Consider the following 19,303-nt stretch of genomic DNA (forward strand, 5'->3'; position numbering starts at 1 on the left):
ATACTTTACTTTTTAATAATGGTTCTACTTAGCAACTGGCTTGCAAAACTCCTAAAATTTCAACAACCTGCTCTCACCAGCTGGTGTGAGCCAGGTCCAGTGCATACCTGCTCCCTGAGTTGTCACTAAGTTCTTCAGTTCTCTCTCAAGTCAGGGACACGGTAGCTTGTAAATAAAGGGCTAAAAGATCATTAGCAAAAGGGAATATGTTCATAGCGTTTTCAAAAATACTGTACATAACTCTATCATGATTCGCATTGCTTTGCCTCTAAGTTGTATTCACTCTTTAGTTCATATCGGGTAGATTTAATGGTTTTCAAGGTACCATAATAGCAGGCTAACGATTCAGTCCATTTTCAAAATGTATTCTGAGCAGGGACAGACTCTGCTCCCATAGTCACCGACTTCCTTCCTTTTATGAGACGGGCCATTTGCTCACCACCCAGTTCCTGTTTTGCTGGATACCGTGCCCTTTCCCATGGCAGCAGGAGCAGCTGCGTGGCTGGTTCTCTCGCCACAGAAGGAAAGCGGCGAGTAAACCCAAGGCAAGGCAAGAGTGCTTCCCTGGCCTTGCTCTGAGGTCCACACACCCGTAGGGTTGCAAGGGTGCTTCCATGACAAACGAGACTCCCAGAACTGTGTTTGTATCACAAGCGTCAGGATTAACTACTTTGTTTGGAAAGGGGCCAAGTGTTGGTTCCAATTGTAAGGTAAGATGTCAGGTGACTTGAAAGACTATTGGTCCCGATATAAGGAGCATCAGTGAAGCTCCTGTCCTGTCCTCTCTAAGCTCTCCGCTCAGGTCAGCTCACAGTCGGGGAACTGAGATCCCGCATGCCACGTGGCACAGCCATTAGTGAGGCTCTCCTCTGGGAGTGTGGGGATCTGATTATAGCCATTTTGCCAGTAAACCACAGAGCTGGGCCCAAAATATTTCTAGATGTTCATATCTCCTGCTGAGTCACACTGCCTAAAAGGCGAATTATTTTTATTATTAATTTTATATTGAGCAAATTACTATCTTCTAATTGAGAATGGATAGTTTATTTCTCTAATTTTATTCCCCTAATTTAGAATTTCCTTAAAGTTCCTTAGAATGGGACACTTGTTCACAAATTGAAAACCAATCAGCTAGAAACATCGCAAGAGTTGTCACAGTGGTGCTTTAACCGTACATGTCATTTAGAACAGGAGACAATGGCCCTTTTTCCCTCTCTGCCTTTAAAATCCTTTGCCAATTACCTTAGAAAAGTATAACCAAGGAAAGGCTGATTTCCTCAAGCCTGGTGTAGGAAAATGTACAAGAAAACGACAGTCACTGGACAGCTTAATTTAAAAAATATAAGACAAATTGAGGATCTGTAAGTTGAGCTCTCTGTGCATTGAGTTTTAAAATCCCCAGGGTCTTGTCATTAAAATAAGCAGCTAGTAACTTGTTAATAACTTAATCATAACTAGCACTGAAAATCTTGTAAACAAACAATTCAGTGCAACTAATGGGATAGACTCTACCGTCATGATTCACAACGAAGATTCAACTAAAACCGAAATCAGAGCGAGCTGGTTAGAAAGTTATGGGGGGAAATCCATAGGCACAATTATACTGGTTTAGACATGCACCTGTGTACTTGATTAGATATCTAAAAGTTAACATGGAAGCTTATTAATAAGAAACAAAAAGATTGAAGAGCATAGGCCAAGGAATTACTCTTTACTGTTGCTACAATTATGCCACAAAAGCTCAAACACATCACCAAAGCCCCATTCACGGTGACCTTTGCGCCATGAGGCTGAGACACCACCCAGCCTAATCGTTCTTCTCCCACGTGTGCACCAAGCATTCACCACCTCAGACTCCACAGGCTGGGCTGGCCGTGGCTGCCCGGGAGAGAGTGACAGCCTGGACCAGGCCAAGGGACCTCAGTCCCGCACCAGGCGATGCAGAGGCCAAGTCCACCCAGCTTCACACTTGCCCTAGCCAACTTTGAAGAGGCTGCCTTTTGTCTATCCTAAGCTAAGCTCACCTTGGAAGAGAGAAAATGATGCTTCTTAGAGCAGAAAGTGATTTTAAATGAGATACAGGATTCCAAAGATTGATTGGTTGAACACCCAACTTCACTAACCCTATTCTGTTATCCTCTTGGCTACTAAGATGATCGAGAAACCAAACCCTTTAGTCTCTGGGCTCTAAGTGAGCACCTTCTAACGTCGGGAGCATTTCTAGTAGTTCCTTTGGTTTGTCAAAGCAGGAAATGGGAAATGGAGGTGGGGGCCAGGCCTGAACTGAAACTGTCCCCGAAGGAGGACGGTGCCCTGGTGATTTCTGACTTTCAGGTGTGTGGTCACGCTGCTTTGAGTCACGCGCCTGGCCTTCACGGCCGGCACACAATCATCCCTCTGCACTTGCTCACAACGCATCTTATGTTCTCCAGACACAGGAAGGAAACCTCAGGCTACAACCCGTGTGTGTGAACACTGCTGGCTGCTGATGCGGTGCGCATACTCCACGTATCCCAGCGAGCAGAGTTCCTGTACTGACCAGCTACTCCCACAATCGCAGGGACAGCCGACCCCACCCCAGCTGTCAGGATGCACCTGACTCACCTCCGGGGATTCCATCCTCACCCAGGGGCTGGGTCAGCCCCAGACCCAACCCTGGTCCATGAGACATGAGAGGAACTCTGCAGCTGGGCGTTTCTGGGAAAGGTTCCCTTTTCCTATGAAACTATTAGAAAAGATGGTCTCTCTTCCTCCCCTGAGACTTCCGCTGTCTGGATGGGATGCAGGGAACAGCCATGGCGCCCTAGGTACCAGCCGGAGGAGGAGGAAGCCAACCCCAAAGATGATCTAGGGAAAGCCTTGATGGCAACTCGAGGCCTCAGATTCAGCACTGAAGTCTGTCCCACCGGGATTCCTAATGAGATAAGAGATTCCCTAACTGTTTGAGTAGGTTTGAGAAGGGAGTTTTGCAACCTGTATTGATTATCTATTGCCGCAGATCAAACGACCTCAAAACTTAGAGACTTCAAAGCATGAGGATTTATCTCATAGTCTGTGTGGGTCTGGAATCTGGGATGGCTCAGCTGTCTGCAATCAATCTCACCTGCAGGCTCTACTGGGGAAGCTTTGCTTCCAGTGTCACCCGGTGGCCATGGCAGGACTCAGCTCTCATGGTCAGTGGACTGAGGGCTGCTGGCTGGAGACTCCCTCGGTCCTCGCCCCGTGGACTCTCCCTAGAGCAGATCTCAGCCCGGCCGCTGGCTTTCCTCGGGGTGAGCAGGTGAGAGGCTCCAGATGGAACCCACAGACTGTTTCCACCTAGTCTCAGAGGTGACAAGTGACTTCCGCTACTGCTGCCACAGTCTACACATTCTACTCATGAGACACGAGTCCATGTTCAAGGGGAGGGCTACATAAGAGGGTGAACACAGGAGGTGGGGGTCATCGGGAGCCAGGGTACCACAGGCCGTCTTGACAGACGGACCCGACCAGGAGACAACTGAGGAATGGAAGCCCGGGCTGGGAGGCTGAAGGAGTGACTGCCAAGGTCTCCGATGCAGTGCTGACGCCATGGGAACATCCTATAGACAGACCACAGTGCCGGCGCTAGATGCCCTTTAAGACCGGTACAGCCTCCGAGTAGCTTCAACTAGTGGGGTAGCACACACAGGCCTGTGTAATGAGTGGGGTGAGAAGTGGATGAACACCTAGAGGACAACAGGAGGGAGGGGTAGCCATGCCAAAGACCAAAGGGCTCCTGGGCTGGAGCATGGTGAGCACAGAGACCCCCGCCCCTGACTGTGCAAGGGTATGTGGAGCTCACATCAATCTGACATCCGGGCTGGGTCCCCCCAGATCTGGCGCAAGGGCCGGCCGTGGAAGGCGGCCTCTTGGAGCTGAACAGATGCACGGGGCGGTGGTCATTCTACCTCTTCCGACTACAAACCGTACATTGGTTCAAAAAGAGCTCAGGAGATGCAGATAGATGTGGCACTGACCTGGAACACAAGTCTCCTCCTGTTTGCTTCTGTTCCAGGTCAACGTGGTCTTAATGGCCACGAGTCAAGCGCTGCTAACACTTAAAGCATAAAAATAGGAAAGAGGACTTGTGCTTGGGTCAGGGCCTGGGGCCCACCTGGTGCCCAGGTCAGCTGGCAGAAGGCTGGGGACAGAAAGGAGGGTTGGAAGCCGTAACGGGAACACCAGCAGAGGCACCAGGACGGGAACCAAGATTCTGCGGAGGCAAGGCTCAGGGACAGGGGGATGGCTGGAACAGAAGGTTCTGGAATGGGAGAGATCAAAAGAGGAGGTGTGGTATGAGGACCTGTTTCATGTCTTCTTTGCCACCTTCTCACATCTGCGTACAAATCCAGCTCCTGTTAACTCACTGCTACCTAAGTCTTTCCATCTTATCTTTGGCTGTGCTGACTGGTTTTCAAGAAAATGTATCTTACCTCTTTGTAATGACCTAAGTGGGACATGCCACCTGTGGTACAAATCACAAAGAAGGTGCACAGCCAAAGGTGCCCAGTGGCAGTCTCTGGCAGAGTGGGAGGAACGTTCGGGGTCGGGGGCAGGCAGAGGCTGAAGGTCAAAGACGCCATAATGTCGATTCCTGCTGGACGCATTCCGCAGTGAGACCAGGGGCCAGTGATGTAGCTGCTTCTGGCTCAGCGTCTCCCCAGAGAGGGTGGAGCGAGAACTCGCCCGGCCTCCAGGTACTCAGGTCTGAGTTCCACCACTAACACGTCGTTTCTTAGCCAGAGAACACAGGTCTAACTCCTGCTGAACTTACGAGGAGACACACAGAGCTGACGGCTGGCGGATGAACTTGCCTGCTGAGCTCCCACGGCCGCAACCAGATGCAAGTCCGACGGGCATGCAGGTGAGGTGCACACGCCCACAAGGGGCGGGAATCACACCCGGCACTTCACGTGCCTACCGCCCATAGCTCCCCAGAGACAAGGGAGAGCAGCGCCCAGATTTCAACGTGGAGTAAGAAAGGAAACAAACGACAACAAAGGAGTCGTTTTCCCTCACCTTTTTAAAGACCTGAATCAAAACAGGTGAACTGCTTTCTGCCTGGCTGGGCAGGAGATCCTAGTTTTTCCTGCTGTAAACAATGCCCCGGACGGTCCTGCTAAATAAAAGCTCCGAGCTGGATGCATTAACCCCTGGTGCACACGTGGTCAGGAGGACAGGGCTAGGGGACGGGAGGGGTCCCCCTATGCCCGGGCCAGGCTCTGCGGGGCCCCGGTCTGTTCCCCCTGTGCTTCTGTGCTCTCTTCCTGACGTTCCTGTGGGTGTGTGAGAGGGCATGAAAAGGGAAGGTGGGCAGGTGGGTTATGTCCAGGGCAGGAGAAGGTCCTCGGACATGCACGTGGGGAGAGGAAGACATGGAGAGAATTGTCCCGGGGCAGGAGAAGGAGACAGGAGTCTCCTGTTCTGTCTGAGGCTTGTTCATTCTCTACGCAGACCTTTGTTGGAAAGGCTCCCAAGGGTGGGGATGCGATGTATTTCCTCAGCGCTGGAGAGACCCAGGGGGAAGCTCTTCTCCAGGCTGATGCAGGCCTTTAAAAGCTGAGGACCTTCCTGGCGGTCCAGTGGTTAGGACTCTGAGCTTCCACTGCAGGGGGTGCGGGTTCCATCCCGGGTTGGGGAACTAAGATACCGCGTGGCGCGCAGCGCGGCCAAAAAAAAAAAAAAGCAGCTGCTAAATCTTGTCCTTGGTCTCCCCAGCAGATGCCACACGCTGACACTGTCTCCCCAAACCCAGGCAGGGGCCCGGGGGAAGCTGGGGTCTGAGGGTTTACATAAGGTCAAGTGTAGGGCAGTCCGTGGGCCTGGCTGTCCCATCCTGTTAGGCCCCCTGAGCTCCTGGGCTGTGGCCACTCCTCCCTACCAAGGGCCACCCTCTCCCCTCAGCCCTTCCTCCCTCACGGGCTCTCCAGGGCGGACAATTCACGGTGAGGACCACGGGAGCGGCCACTGAAAGCTCACGGCCTTGGCCTGTGGGGCTTCAAACCCACTCTCTTCAGAGATGACACAGCTCCAGAGCTGTCTAAGCCTCGGTGTCATCCTTCCGACTAATCTGTCTAATCCTCCATTTCTGAATCCCCTACAAATTTCATTTGCATTCGGAAGCATGTCCAACGTCCAGATGATCAAACAGATTTTGAGGATGGAAAAGAAGTCTTTGTGAAAAGAGATCAAATGAATCAGGATGATTTTGCCTAGAGAAAGTTGGTAAGTAATCCTTTCCCCACAAGCTGGCAGGGAGCTAGCTGTCATTTCCAAAGAAGACAGAAAAAGATCGAGTGGTTCGATGGTGGAAGAGGATGGACTTCCTAACCAGAGGGCTGCATATCTCATGTGGGCGCCAGCTGTTCCCCGGGCTGAATGCATGGAGACGTTTCACCATCGGGAAAATGCAGCCCTGGATGGTACCTGCTTTATAAGGCAATAACCCAGCACAGCTCAGGCATCCTGACGGAGGGATGCACCCAGGCTCGATGTGCTGTGTGTGTGTGTGCGTGTGTGTGTGTGTGTACGGTGAAATACATAGAGCTAATATCCAACTGGAGGTGGGAATGCTATACATGGTGCTTATTAAAGTCCAAAAGAAATCCCAGGAAACAACGAAGAAAGCCTGATCTCAGACAGGGTGTGACAAGAAACAGAAACAAAATGAGCCTTTAATTGTGGCTGTTGCTAGACTCAAATTAAGCTGTTTTTCCCCTTCTGGTGCCTCAGTCTCCCCTTCTGCGGGAGCTTGGCCACTGGCTGTAGGGTTCAAAGATTCTAGTCCGTTAAGTCCCCCCAGCTCTGGAGCACAGCCGCCTTGGCATTCACAGCCGGCCTGAGCGAGCTTAGCAATACAGCCTATACGATCACATCATTGCTGTGCTGTGCTGTGCTGAGTGGGCCACCTGCGGGCACTGCGAGGACAGTTCTAATTTGAGGGACATTTATTTGCTCCTAGCCGGCTGTCTCCACCCACACGATGCAATTCTGGCTGAAGTCTAACCACAACATGAATGATTAATGGGTTAAATCATTCTTCACGGGTGCCTGCCTGGCATTCGGAGTGCATTCACTGTTAACTGGACACACTGCATTGAGCGTTGAGAGAGTAAAGCTGCAGGGAAGAGGCACACACATCCCCAGGCAAGAATGGAAAGTCTGGAAACGCAGCGCCGACACCAGAGACCAGAGAGGTGAGGCGTCGACACAGATGAAACGAGAGGCACGTACGTGTGGGTCTCAGGTCGGAGGCCTCGGAAACAGCGCCTTCCCCAGGAAAGCCGAGAGGCTCTGCCACGTCTGTGTCAGGAGGAGGGTAGGGTGGGGGTGGGGGAAGCACTAACTGGGGGGGGCCCCGAGCAGTGCCTCTGGGAGGCTTCTGTGGCACCTGCCGTCCGACACCTACGTGGAATCAACAGGGATTACTTCAGAAGGTTAAGCCCAGAGGCCCTCTGTCTCCAACGGAAAGTACGTCACCATCACTCAGCCACACCGAGAGCGCCTCACAGCTCCAGATGCAGACACACCTGCACTAAGCCCAACCTCACCCGACATCAAATCCAACCTCATCCGTCACCAAATGCAGCCACGCCTGGAACCAAATCCAAACACAGCCAGCCGCAAATCCAAGCTCTCTAAAGTTTTAACGTTTTACATACATGGGGTCCCATCCTTGGGTTAATTTGGATGTGCTGCACAGTTGCCGTTTGTTTCTGAAAGGCACAAGTATTTTTAAAGGCTGAAATTATTACTAAGAGGTCCCTAAACAGCTCTGTCAACTTCAAAGGAACTCTTTTTCTTCACGTTAGTCTTTTTCAGGTTCACAGGTTTTTTAGCTTATTCTCGTTGCTTACATCTATTATTACCTATTACAGATCCAATAACCCCTAATTTGATTTACCTCTTGAAGCCCATTTATACTATCAACCTCTTCCACTGTCTGCGGTAACAGTTTTTAAACTTTGTTTTGAAAAGGATCCTGGGCTGCAGAAAGGGTGAGGATGTCCCCCAGGCCAGTCTACCTCTCAGGCCAACCGAGCAGCCCTCTTTGATCTGTTCACATTGGGGACCTATTTACCATTTTCTATAGAAATGGTTATCTTCTGCTAACAAAGTTTTTGAAAGTTAATGACAATATAACGAATGATGGGAGTTACTAGTATCATAAACTGTGTTCATGATCATTTCTTTAAAAAATACTGTCTTCAAGCTCTAAAGTTTAGAATCTTCTAGTAACTAATAGAGTCTACACTTCATGCCCTTCATCAGACTATTAATAAAAATATTAAGACATCATTTCTTCATCAAGAAATATATCCATTATTCCTTCTCTTGCTTATAGTTCTTTAGACTTGGAAAAATATTAATCTCCTCATATATACACATCATTTCCTCCCTCAAAGTGCACGTAAGCCAAGGCGTCTGAATGAGTGTGGTTTGCTCGGCCCAGGTAAGCACCTGACATGACAAGGCAACCCCAAGGGCGAGGCAGGTAGAAGAATACCCTCTCTACTGGAAGGCTTCCTTTTGTTTACCAGGAAATTTCGGTCGAGACCCAAATCCAGCCGGCTGTAATACTACGTTGGTGCAAGTTCCAAAAACATTTTCAATTTCTATCTGCAGCTGTTCTGAATACACAAAGAAGCTCAGCGTATTTTGTTGTGGTTTGGGCTACTTTTTCAAAATGATTATCTTTTAACCTAAAGCCAAGACTTCGGTTAAAAGTTCTGCTGTAGTGCCATTCATTACTGTACTTTTAACTCATGGGGATTTCTGATGGGGACGGAAGTCTGCTTTGAAATGGCCACCAAGACCGCTGACCTCAAAAAATATCCAAAGTTATTGACGGGAGGAAGGGAGCTTCCTGCCTCCTCCTTAATCCACAAAACAGAAGTCTATGGACCAGAGAGAGACCCACAGCAGTTACTACCATGCATACCTCCTCTTTGTGCATGTTCCTTAGAGAGGGAACTGTCTCTACCGTTTTCACTTTAAAATGCCCATCTCCCTTTTTCTGAGACCCCTGTGAGTACCAGCTGCCCACCCCCAGGCCAGGCTCTCCAAACGCGTTGCACACAGACCTTGGTCCTTCAAGGCTGAATCGGGAGGTCCTTCCCGGGGTTAAAATGGGCTGTCTGGCCTGGAGGTTGGCAGGATTCACCACATCTACACTACCCTAACCATGGATGCTTCTTAGAATTTCAACAAGGACTCTCAATCTGAGTTCATCATCCATTTTAGAAAAGAGTGGGGAGAAAGCTTGGAAGGTGGAATGGGAGTCTCATTATGAAAAAAGAAAAAGAGAAAACCAGGTTTATTTGAAGGAGCTTCTGATCACATTTCCTTCAAATCAGATAGTTTCTCCTTTGGGAATGACGATGGACTCACATGAAATATTGGCTGTATCTCCTTAGCAAAATCGATTCCCAGTCTGTGAAACGCTAAGACATTAAAATCGAGGTATTGGCCATGGGGAAAATGCTGACCAACAGCCGAGGAGCTCTTACGAAAGGTTTAGGGAGCAACAGAGCGACCACTTATCCTTGGGCGTCTTTTCCCTTTGGGGGCTGCAGCCATGAGATCAACGGCAAAAGTGAGGCTGCCCGGGAGACTGAATGGCACTCCTGTGATGACTGAAGCACTTGTGTCAGGGGCTTATCTCGGTCCCTACATAAATGAAACAACAAACACTGAATGATTTTAGAATAAAATTGGCCATCCCTGGCTGGTGGACCTAGAGACTCCCATCTCTTCTCTCCCTTGTAACACGAGGGACTAGGTATCATGGTCGAATACGTCTCTGCTCACAGACACCAGGATTGCACCCTCTTTACTCTGGCTTCTCTTTTTCTCAAAGAATACCATATAGGAAAGCTCTATAAGTGGAGATCAATTTCAAACAGGGTGCTCAAAAGATGACTGAACTGTTGTCACATGACCTATTGTATAAACGCCCTGGGGTCGAGATGTCTTCCACACCAGCATCCACGGGCGCCATCCTGGGACTCATCCCCTTCGGTCAGGGAGGCGCCGTCCCCCAGCCACACTCACCAGCTCTCCATCACTCGCACTCTCCCGAGCCTCCTTGACCAGCACGCCTTTCCCACCTTCTAAACGCCCGCATCACCCCCAGAGACTATGCCTGTAGGATGTCCTTGACTCACAACCGTTCATTTCCAGACTTCCTTTCTTTAGCCTAAATGTTTTCCGAGTTAATGCCATCACGGAGGAAGCCAGGGCAGGGGTGAGAAGCAGTGCTGAGATGCAGGCCAAGCACCCAGAGGCGCGCGGACGCCATCACTCACCCGTCCTGCCCTTCCTGTCCTCCTCCCTACCCTCCGTGCGGGGGGGCACCAGCGGGCTGGACGGCGGGGGCTGGGGTGCAGGGGGAGCTGGTGCACGCCTCTTCTTCTTCTGTAAGTCCATCTGTGACCCCAGAGACACCTGCGAAGCACAAGGGAGGACAAACAGTCAGCGTGAGGGTGGCTGTGCACGTGAGGGAGCTGGCCGGCGTGACGGGTACTCCGAGGAGGGCTGGCAGGTTGCCGGTCCCCTTGCTGGGGCTCCTGGGAAGGTGGTGGAGGCATATGGGTGTGAGGGCTTGCTGGTTGCCCGGGAGTGGCCCTGAGGGGGTCCGGGGATGCTCAGAGATGCCCCCCAAGACCCCTAGGTGGCAGGGGGCGGGGGCTCTGCCCCGTATTTCCTAGGGGCTCCAGGCAAATCAGAAGACTTGGAAATCTCTCCTCAGCATAACTATGAGAAACGGGATCCTGAGCTCTCACTTAAATGCAAAGAAGAACTATTCCTTCTGGAAGCTTTACCAAGGGCCCCTGCAGAGGAAGGACAGAGGGCATCTCTGGCCTTACCCTTAGCCTTTCTCTCGCTCTCCTGCCCCTTCAGCCAGGGTAGCAACTGTCCACAGGCCGACCGCCCCGCACCCAGAACCGCAATGGATTTGCCAGCCCATGGGACATGGGCATATGGGACACCACGCTCCCACCCAGCACGGAAACCCAGCTCCTCTGGGAGACTCAACAATGACAGATGCACAGCTTCTAACGGTGGCTTGTTAGGATCGAGCAGGTCTCATTGTTGAAGGGGAAGTCCGTTTAGTCTGCAAGGCTGGATTCACTGATTCCAGGTCTCTGTTCCCGAAAGAGCGCAAACTGTTCCTCTCCTCTGCGCTACAGACGAAGCTTTCCTGCCTCCACCCTCACCGATGAAACTGCATGTAAAGAGCACCGCGCTACCTGCAGAGGATGTGCAAGGGCCGGCAAGATGCCTGTGCTTGGTTCCTGCCCTGGGGGGCTTACAACAGCCTCGGACCTCCAAGTCCAAGGAGGCCCTGGTCCTTCAAGTGCTCGTCCTGGGAGGGGTGCTGCCAACACCACCTGCTGGGCCTCGAGTCCTTCTCTTGGAGCTCCTTGGTTTATCAGCTCAGGTTCACAGTGGATGGAGTGCGTGTCTCCTCCTCTCAAGGAGGGGAACCTACTCTGCTGGGCCGGACCTGGTGCTGTGTGTGTGTGTGTGTGTGTGTGTGTGTGTGTGTAAAAGGTCTTTTACAACTTCATCAGTAATACATATCTATTGCAATTTTTTTTTAATTATAAAAGGAAGAAAAAAAATCCCTTAATTGACACTCGGTTAACTACTAACAATTGGCATACATTTTTCTGGTCTTTCTGTTTTCTTTTAAAAGCCATATTTTTTCTATCCTTCTACCACAATACATTATAACCACCTCCTATACCTTTAAAATTCCATGTTTTATGAAAAACATGGACATGAAAAGGCAAACAGTTCCACAAGGCTTAGAGTCAAACCCACAGCTCCTAGCCCACTCCAACAGCAGCCACTTCAAACTACTTTTCGTCTAGCATTTACTCCGTTTTTCTACATAATGAGCTTATTCTGCTGTTTCTTGACTTCTCCCATGTTGGATTTTGGCTTCCTACTCCAGAAGTTCTTTGAGATGCAGGCACACACACAGACACACGACCCCACACATACTTCTCCTCCCCAGTCTTTGACAAAAAGTTAGATAGAGTGCAATATTCAAATTAACATTCACTATTTAGTTATCCATATAGTTCTAATAGATATTATAATTATGAAAACAGAAAGTTTCTTCAAGAGCAACTTTCTGCGGCCGAGACATATGTGTATGTTGACTACATTTTCTTTCTAGATGAACTTTCGTTTGCTGTGAACTTGATAACTGATTTATCTTCTTACTTTTTCTTCTCACTGAGTTTCCTGGAAATTCCTTTGCCCAGATTTTTTATCCTTTGCTTCCTGGATCCTATGCCTTTTTAAAATTCACTTCTTCATTTTAGGGGGGCACTTTCTACCAGCTTTCTGAGACAAGATGGGTATGGGGTAAAATTCTGAGATCTTGAAAACCTAAAAATGTTTGTGTTCTCGTACACCGAGCAGTCAGCATGGTACCTGTGAGGTCTACACCGGAAAGCTCTCTCAGGACGCTCAGCTCTCACTCCACTGTCTTCCAGCCTGCAACCCTGCAGTGGGCACACCCGCCCCCATCCCAGCCCCAGGCTGGCTGGCTGTCTTCCTTCCTTCCACAGGCTTGAGCATCTTCTCACTCCTTGAGCCCTGGACCATCCTGGCATGCCCTGGGTGAAGCTGCTTTCACCCTCTGCTGGGTCATCCACAGACCCCGGCCATCTGTACATCCTGCGATTCTGCAGAATGTTCTAGTACTCTTCCTCAAAGATTTTTTTCTTCCTTCTCTTTTCTCCTTTCTTTCTGGATTCCAATTAGTTGAACGCTGAAAGTTCTAAATCAATTTTTCTTCAATAGTCTTTGTTTTAATTGAAATACGGTTGATTTACAATGTTGTGTTAATTTCTGCTGGACGGCCAAGTGATTCAGTTATATATACATTCTTTTTTATGTTCTTTTTCCATTATGGTTTATCAGAGGATATTGAATATACTTCCCCGTGCTATACAGTAGGACCTTGTTGTTTATCCATCCTATATATACTAGTTTGCATCTGCTAATCCCAAACTCCCAGGCCATCCCTCTCCCTGCCCATCCCCTTGGCAACCACAAGTCTGTTCTCTATGTCTTTGCGTCTGTTTCTGTTTCATAGATGGGTTCATTTGTGTCATATTTGAATATTCTTGACTAATTAACATTTTTCCCTCCTTTCTTAGAAATGCCCTTTATTTCATTATCCAACTCTTCTGGCTTTTAAATTTTCCGTTACTATATTTTTAATTTCCAAGTGCTCTTTCTTGTTATATAGTTTTTGAAATAGCTTCATGTATGCTTCCTGGATACATTCTCTTCTCTTTTCTCTCTGAGGCTGTTAATTTATATCTTTAAAAATACGTCTTTCTACTCAGCCGTAAAAAAGAATGAAATCATGCCATTTGCAGCAACATGGATGGACCTAGAGATTGTCACACTAAGTGAAGTAAGTTAGAGAAAGACAAATATCATATGATATTGCTTATATGTGGACTCTAAGAAAATGATACAAATGAACTTATTTACGAAACAGACTCACAGACATAGAAAAGAAACTTACAGTTACCAAAGGGGAAAGGTGGTGGGGAGGGATAAAGTAGGAATTTGGGAGTATCGCACACACACTACTATATGTAAAATAGATAAACAACAAGGGAAATATTCTCAATATTTTTGTAATAACTTATATGGGAAAAGAATCTGGAAAAAGTATATATAACTGAATCACTTTGCCGTACACCTGAAACTAACACAACATTGTAAATCAACTATAATTCAATAGAAAGTGTCTTTATTTTCATTTTCTTTTGTTATACACACTTTTTCTCCAAGTTCCTTTTTTCTCTCTTTGTCTTGGGCTCTTGTCTGTCACATCCTGACCTTGCCTCAGTTTCTGGTGATGCCTGGCCAACTGATCCTAATTAAGTGTGTTTCTGTGGACAGGGTCTGTGGACACTCATGGGATTCCGTGTGGGCACCTGGGAAGAGATCTGGTGAGCTCACTGGGGGAATCCCCAAATATCCATATTGGTAGGATCCTCTCTTCCAACCTCCTGCCTGCAGGTGGCAGCTGGCCTTGCAGAGTAGGGTCCAGTGGGAAGGCCTGGGCTCTCATGTAGCGCTGGGCTTCAGGGCTCCCTGACGTCCTAGAGTCAGTCTCTCTCCTTCTTTCTTGTCTGAAGTTCATGGGCAGACCTGCGGCTGCCCATGGCAGGGTGGGGCCTGGAGGCCTTGCTGCTTCACAGCCAGACAGCCCGTCCTTGGTCAGCAGCTCTCCTGCCCACTGCTGTGCAGAGGACTCGCACCCACTGTCCTGAGCCTCGTGGAGGCCGGGCCTCTTCTGATGGCCTCTCCCCCCGGCCTGCACCTCTCAACTTCTTCTGCTCTGCCAGGAATTTAGCACCATCAACTCATTCTAGTTCCAAGTGTCTACTGACAACCGTCCTTGTTCCTTCTCCCCTTCTCTTTGCCGTCGTGGACTAATGCTTTTTATTCATTTTAATGGGGTTTTGAGAGGAGAGAGCTAGACTAGCTCATTCCATCAGCCACGTTTTCCCATATCTTTTACAGGCTGCCCAGTACTGCATGGATTCCTCCAGCCACAGTTCATTCAATTCACCCCCTCTTTCTTTGGTGGGATATTAAGACTGTGGTTTTGGCTATGACAGATTAAACTTTGTAGACCTCCTCTATCTTTCCCATATGGCTTTTTCTTTCTCTTCTTTTCCTTTTTTGAGTTTCCAATACATTTCTTGACTGCAACCTCTGAGGTAAGGCACATGTAAGGCTGGAGGAAAATCAGATTCAAAAACTGTTTCCCAGTGTTAAGAATCTTTGTCACGTGGTTACCTCGCACTGAGCTCGGGATTAAAGTCACCAGGATTTTTTGAAATAAATGGTTGTCAAAGCTTTCCACTTTTCTGTTAGTATCTGCGCAGTTCCTGACCTCACACTGATGTCCACCATCGAATGAAGGAGAGAGAATTCTATAACATTACATGATCTTCTTTTGGCTGGAGACACTGCCAAGAGCTGTAATTTGGGGCTGACTTGGGGACGTGGTTTCCTCTGTGAGTTCACGCTGGTTGATCAGTGCCCGCTAAGCTCGCACTGACGTCTGTATAATAATGACGTGCTCCGGATTCTGCCGAGTGCCAACGCCGAGTGGGAGAGAATTGAAGAAACAAATGGATCACGGAAGCAATTCTGGCTCACCAGCTTGGAAAAGCAGTTTTACCCGTTGAAAGAAAGTTCTGGCTCACTCCTTGTTACAAGATTTGGAGAAACATCAAGACCCTCAAGCCTTTGCCAAGACGGCCCAGCTTTGCCCCTGGCTGTCACTTTCCCAGAGATAATCACAGCCACTCGACAAACAATGGCCGGAGACGCTGTGTTTTCCCGGCACACGGCTATTTCTGATCAATTAAGGTAATGTCTTTGCTAAGTGTTTTGGCAAAGTCTGAGACTCCAATCAAGACACGATCCAACGGGCAAAAGTTTTTTTCTGCAGCTTTTGTTAGCTTAAGGTGTTTAAACAAAAGTGTTCTGGTAGATGTATTTACAGACTTCTAGAAAATATTGTTACCATGGGCAGCAACGGAGATTTATTAAACATTTACTAAGGGTGCCAACAGTATCTCGTTCGACTACCTCAGAGAGGTCATTTCACTACCTCTGTGTTACAAAGGAAGAAATTAAAGCTTGTAGAAGATTACTTGCCCAAGGTCAGACAGCTAACAAGTGGGCAGAGTGGAGATTCGACACTGGTTTAAACCATTCTCCTCAGGTGTGGAAGAAATAACTCCTTCAGTTTTGAGTAGAAATGTCCTTTCCTAGGATTCCATAAGCAACTAAAGCCCAGGGAATCCTCACTGTTCCACGTGGTACAGTATCCACCTGCTGGATAGATACATCAGAAGCCAACCTGTGCTTTACTTTAAGGCCCAACGCTTATCTTCAGCACATCCTTTGAGGAGCACTTGAAACCTAGTCCAGCTGACTTTCTAGAACTTGTACCTACCACTGTTTTCCTTCTTAGAACCAGGACATGCCGTGGCCACTTTTGGTTAGGCAGGGCTACTTTTACCCTCCATCCCCTCTGTTGACCAGTAGCCAGGAAGCGTTCCCCAATGGCAGAATCAGAGCCCTGGATATCTTGGTTGTTTTAGAAAGCATCCGTTCCACTGTGGCTGCTTTGGTCTCTGAATCTCATTGTGCCGGTCACGTGTAATGTGACTAGACTCAGAAAATTGTTTAAGAGGGAAGGGAAGTGCTGATGTAAAGAGATTGAGTAGGACTCTTACCATGAAACCCAGGGCCACTGTCCCCACCTTGGCTTCTGCACCTTGCTCAGGGCGAAGCACTTGGTAGGAACATAATCAAAAGTGACTGAATGACGGTGTGTGTGTGGGGGGGGTGGTGGTGGTGGTGTCTGTGTTTATGTGTGTGTGTTTATTTTCCACGCTCCTTTATAGTTCTCATCTATATGCATAGACATCTTCACATTACTCTTGGAGGAAGTGGACATATTCCTCTAGGTTTCAAGTGTTTAGCTACAGGAGACGTCACTAGATTTGAGGGTCTGTCTATGTTTTGAAATAAAATTGGTATGGTTTTCAGCACTTTGCAACAACTTATGTGTTCATTTGTTCTTTAGTTCATTCTTTCCTCCATGCATTCCTCCATCCATGCATTCCTCCATCCATACATTTGTCCATCCAACCATCCATCCATCCATCCATCCATCCATCCATCCATCCATCCATCCTTCCAAGCACATGGGTACTTGGTACCAAGCTCCATGCTAGGCACCAGGCACACAGAAGTGAAAGAAGGAAAACCGGGGGCATTTCTTTCAGCCCCATTGAACGGATGGCTCATGTGGGCTTGACTGTGCTCTACTGGGTCCCTGCTTCCTTGCCTTTTCTCAAGCTGTTCCTTCAGCCTGGAATGCCCTTCCTTTCCCAACGCTTCTATCAATCTTCTGCCCCTGCTGAAATCTCCCTCGCTCTTTAATGCTACTTCTCAGAGAAGACCCCAGAAGTGCCCTGGGTGGCAGTTAGTCAGCCCCTCTTCCTGCCCGGATGCAGGAGGGGAGCATTACTCGAAGGACCATCCTTAGCTGCCCCTCCCTTGGTTTTAGCTCACTGCTGCCATGCCCAGCTCCCCTGTTAGCCTCTGAGCTGTGCACGGTAAAGGGCATGACTTATTAGTCTCTGAACTTCCACAATTCCTAGCCTAGGGCTTTTGCGCTTTAGGAATCAAATGTGTGTTGAACACAAGAAAGAATGAAGCAGGCATTTTATATAAACGGAGCATGTTATGGAAGGAACTGACAAATATGAGAGCCTGTAAGCACAACACAGCCCTGGCCCTGTATTCTCATTTCTGTGTTGTGCAAAATGAAAATACTCTATTGTTTTCACTCTGACAAATGAAAGTCACATGTGAGCACTAAAAACAGTTCAAATAATAAAGGGGCATATAAAGTACTAAGTGAAACTCCTACCTCACCTCTAGCCCCAAAAGATAACCTCTGTTCAGCTTGATGTGTGTCCCCTCAGTGTGTTCTCTGTGTATCTATATATATGAATATGTACAAAAATGAGGACATGCTCTCTTGATGACAACTGCTCTTTTCTCCTGTGATGCTGTCCACTGTTGGGTGCGGATCTCTCCAAAGTCCTGAGGACGGGAAGGGCCCACCCTTGCATGGACCACCCATATTTACCTGTCCTCAAGGTTTGGCATTTCTGTTCTTTCCAATTCATTGCTCTTTCAAATACACTTGCAAAGAGGATCCTTATATATTTATCTGTTTCCACTTTGTTCCCTTCTGATACGGCTCCATAAAATCACTGGCTCACAAGCAAAGCATTTTTAAACGAATTGAAATCAGGATCTCGAAGTGATATCTGTGCTCCCACGTTCACCGCAGCATTATTCACAATAGCCAGCATGTGGAAATAACCTAAATGTCCATCGACAGAAGAACACGTAAAGAAAGTGTGGTACATTCACACAACGGAAGACCATTCAGCCATGAAAAAGAAGGAAATTCTTCAATATACCACAAGGCGGATGAAACTTGAAGACGTGGTGCTAAGTGAGATAAGTCAGACACAGAAAGACAAACACTGTATGATTCCATTTACATAGGGATCTAATGAGATAGGCGAATTTATCGAAACAAAAATCTACAAAGCTGTAGATTATTTGATGATGCCCATTCTGGCTGGTGTGGGGTGATACCTCATTGTAGTTTTGATTTGCGTTTATCGAAACAAAGAGTAGAATGGTGGTTGCCAGGGGCTGGGGGAGGAGGTTGGGGAGCCACTAACCAATAGGCATTTCAGTCACGCAAGGTGGGTGAGCTCCGGGGGTCTGCTGTACAACCTTTGCACCCAGGGTCAACAGCAATGTATCGTACACTTAAATATTTAAGAGAGTGGGTCTCATGCTAAGTGTTCTTATGACAATAAAATAAAATTTAAATCAAAAACATGAGACATGTTGCCCAACAGACCTTCAGAGAGGCTGCATTAGTTTAACCCCTCATCAACACCCTCTTCCCTGCATTCAACAACAGAGCAGAGACAACCTTTCCAGTTTTTTATCAGAGTCAATGAAAAGTGTCCTATTAACTTTTTATTATTTATTTATATTATTTTTTAACATCTTTATAGGAGTATAATTGCTTTACAACGGTGTTTTAGTTTCTGCCGTATAAGAAAGTGAACCAGCTATACGTATACATATAGCCCCATATCCTCTCCCTCTTAAGTCTCCCTCCCACCCTCCTTATCTCACCCCTCTAGGTGGTCACAAAGCACCGAGCTGATCTCCCTGTGTTATGCGGCTGCTTCCCACTAGCTAGCTATTTTACATTTGGTAGTGTATATATGACCATGCCACTCTCTCACTTTGTCTCAGCTTACCCGTCCCACTCCTGGTGTCCTCAAGTCCATTCTCTAGTAGGTCTGCATCTTTATTCCTGTCCTGCCCCTAGGTTCTTCAGAACCATTTTTTTTTTTTTCTAGATTCCATATATATGTGTTAGCATACGGTATTTGTTTTTCTTTTTCTTATTTACTTCACTCTATATGACAGACTCTAGGTCCATCTACCTCACTACAAATAACTCAATTTTGGTTCTTTTTATGGCTGAGTAATATTCCACTGTATATCTGTGCTACATCTTCTTTACCCATTCATTTGTCAATGGACACTTAGGTTGCTTCCATGTCCTGGCTATTGTAAATAGAGCTGCAATGAACATTGGGGT

General features: G+C 47.8%; 1 protein-coding gene across 2 annotated transcripts in view; it reads right to left on the reverse strand.

Annotated features, from left to right (window-relative positions):
• COBL (cordon-bleu WH2 repeat protein) overlaps positions 1-19,303 on the reverse strand; it is a 171,603-nt gene that overhangs the window by 53,321 nt on the left and 98,979 nt on the right. Inside the window, exons 7-8 of one of the 2 annotated variants that reach the window (XM_024764376.1) lie at positions 10,329-10,467; positions 7,255-7,425 (exon numbers count right to left, since the gene is read on the reverse strand). In XM_024764376.1, the coding sequence (XP_024620144.1) occupies positions 7,255-7,425; positions 10,329-10,467 (310 nt within the window). The remainder of the gene's footprint in view (positions 1-7,254; positions 7,426-10,328; positions 10,468-19,303) is intronic. The other variant, XM_024764377.1, reaches the window with a different exon arrangement.

The sequence above is a fragment of the Neophocaena asiaeorientalis genome, unplaced genomic scaffold, assembly GCF_003031525.2.
Source record: "Neophocaena asiaeorientalis asiaeorientalis breed wild unplaced genomic scaffold, Neophocaena_asiaeorientalis_V1.1 scaffold191, whole genome shotgun sequence".
In the NCBI taxonomy this organism is placed as follows: Eukaryota; Metazoa; Chordata; class Mammalia; order Artiodactyla; family Phocoenidae; genus Neophocaena; species Neophocaena asiaeorientalis.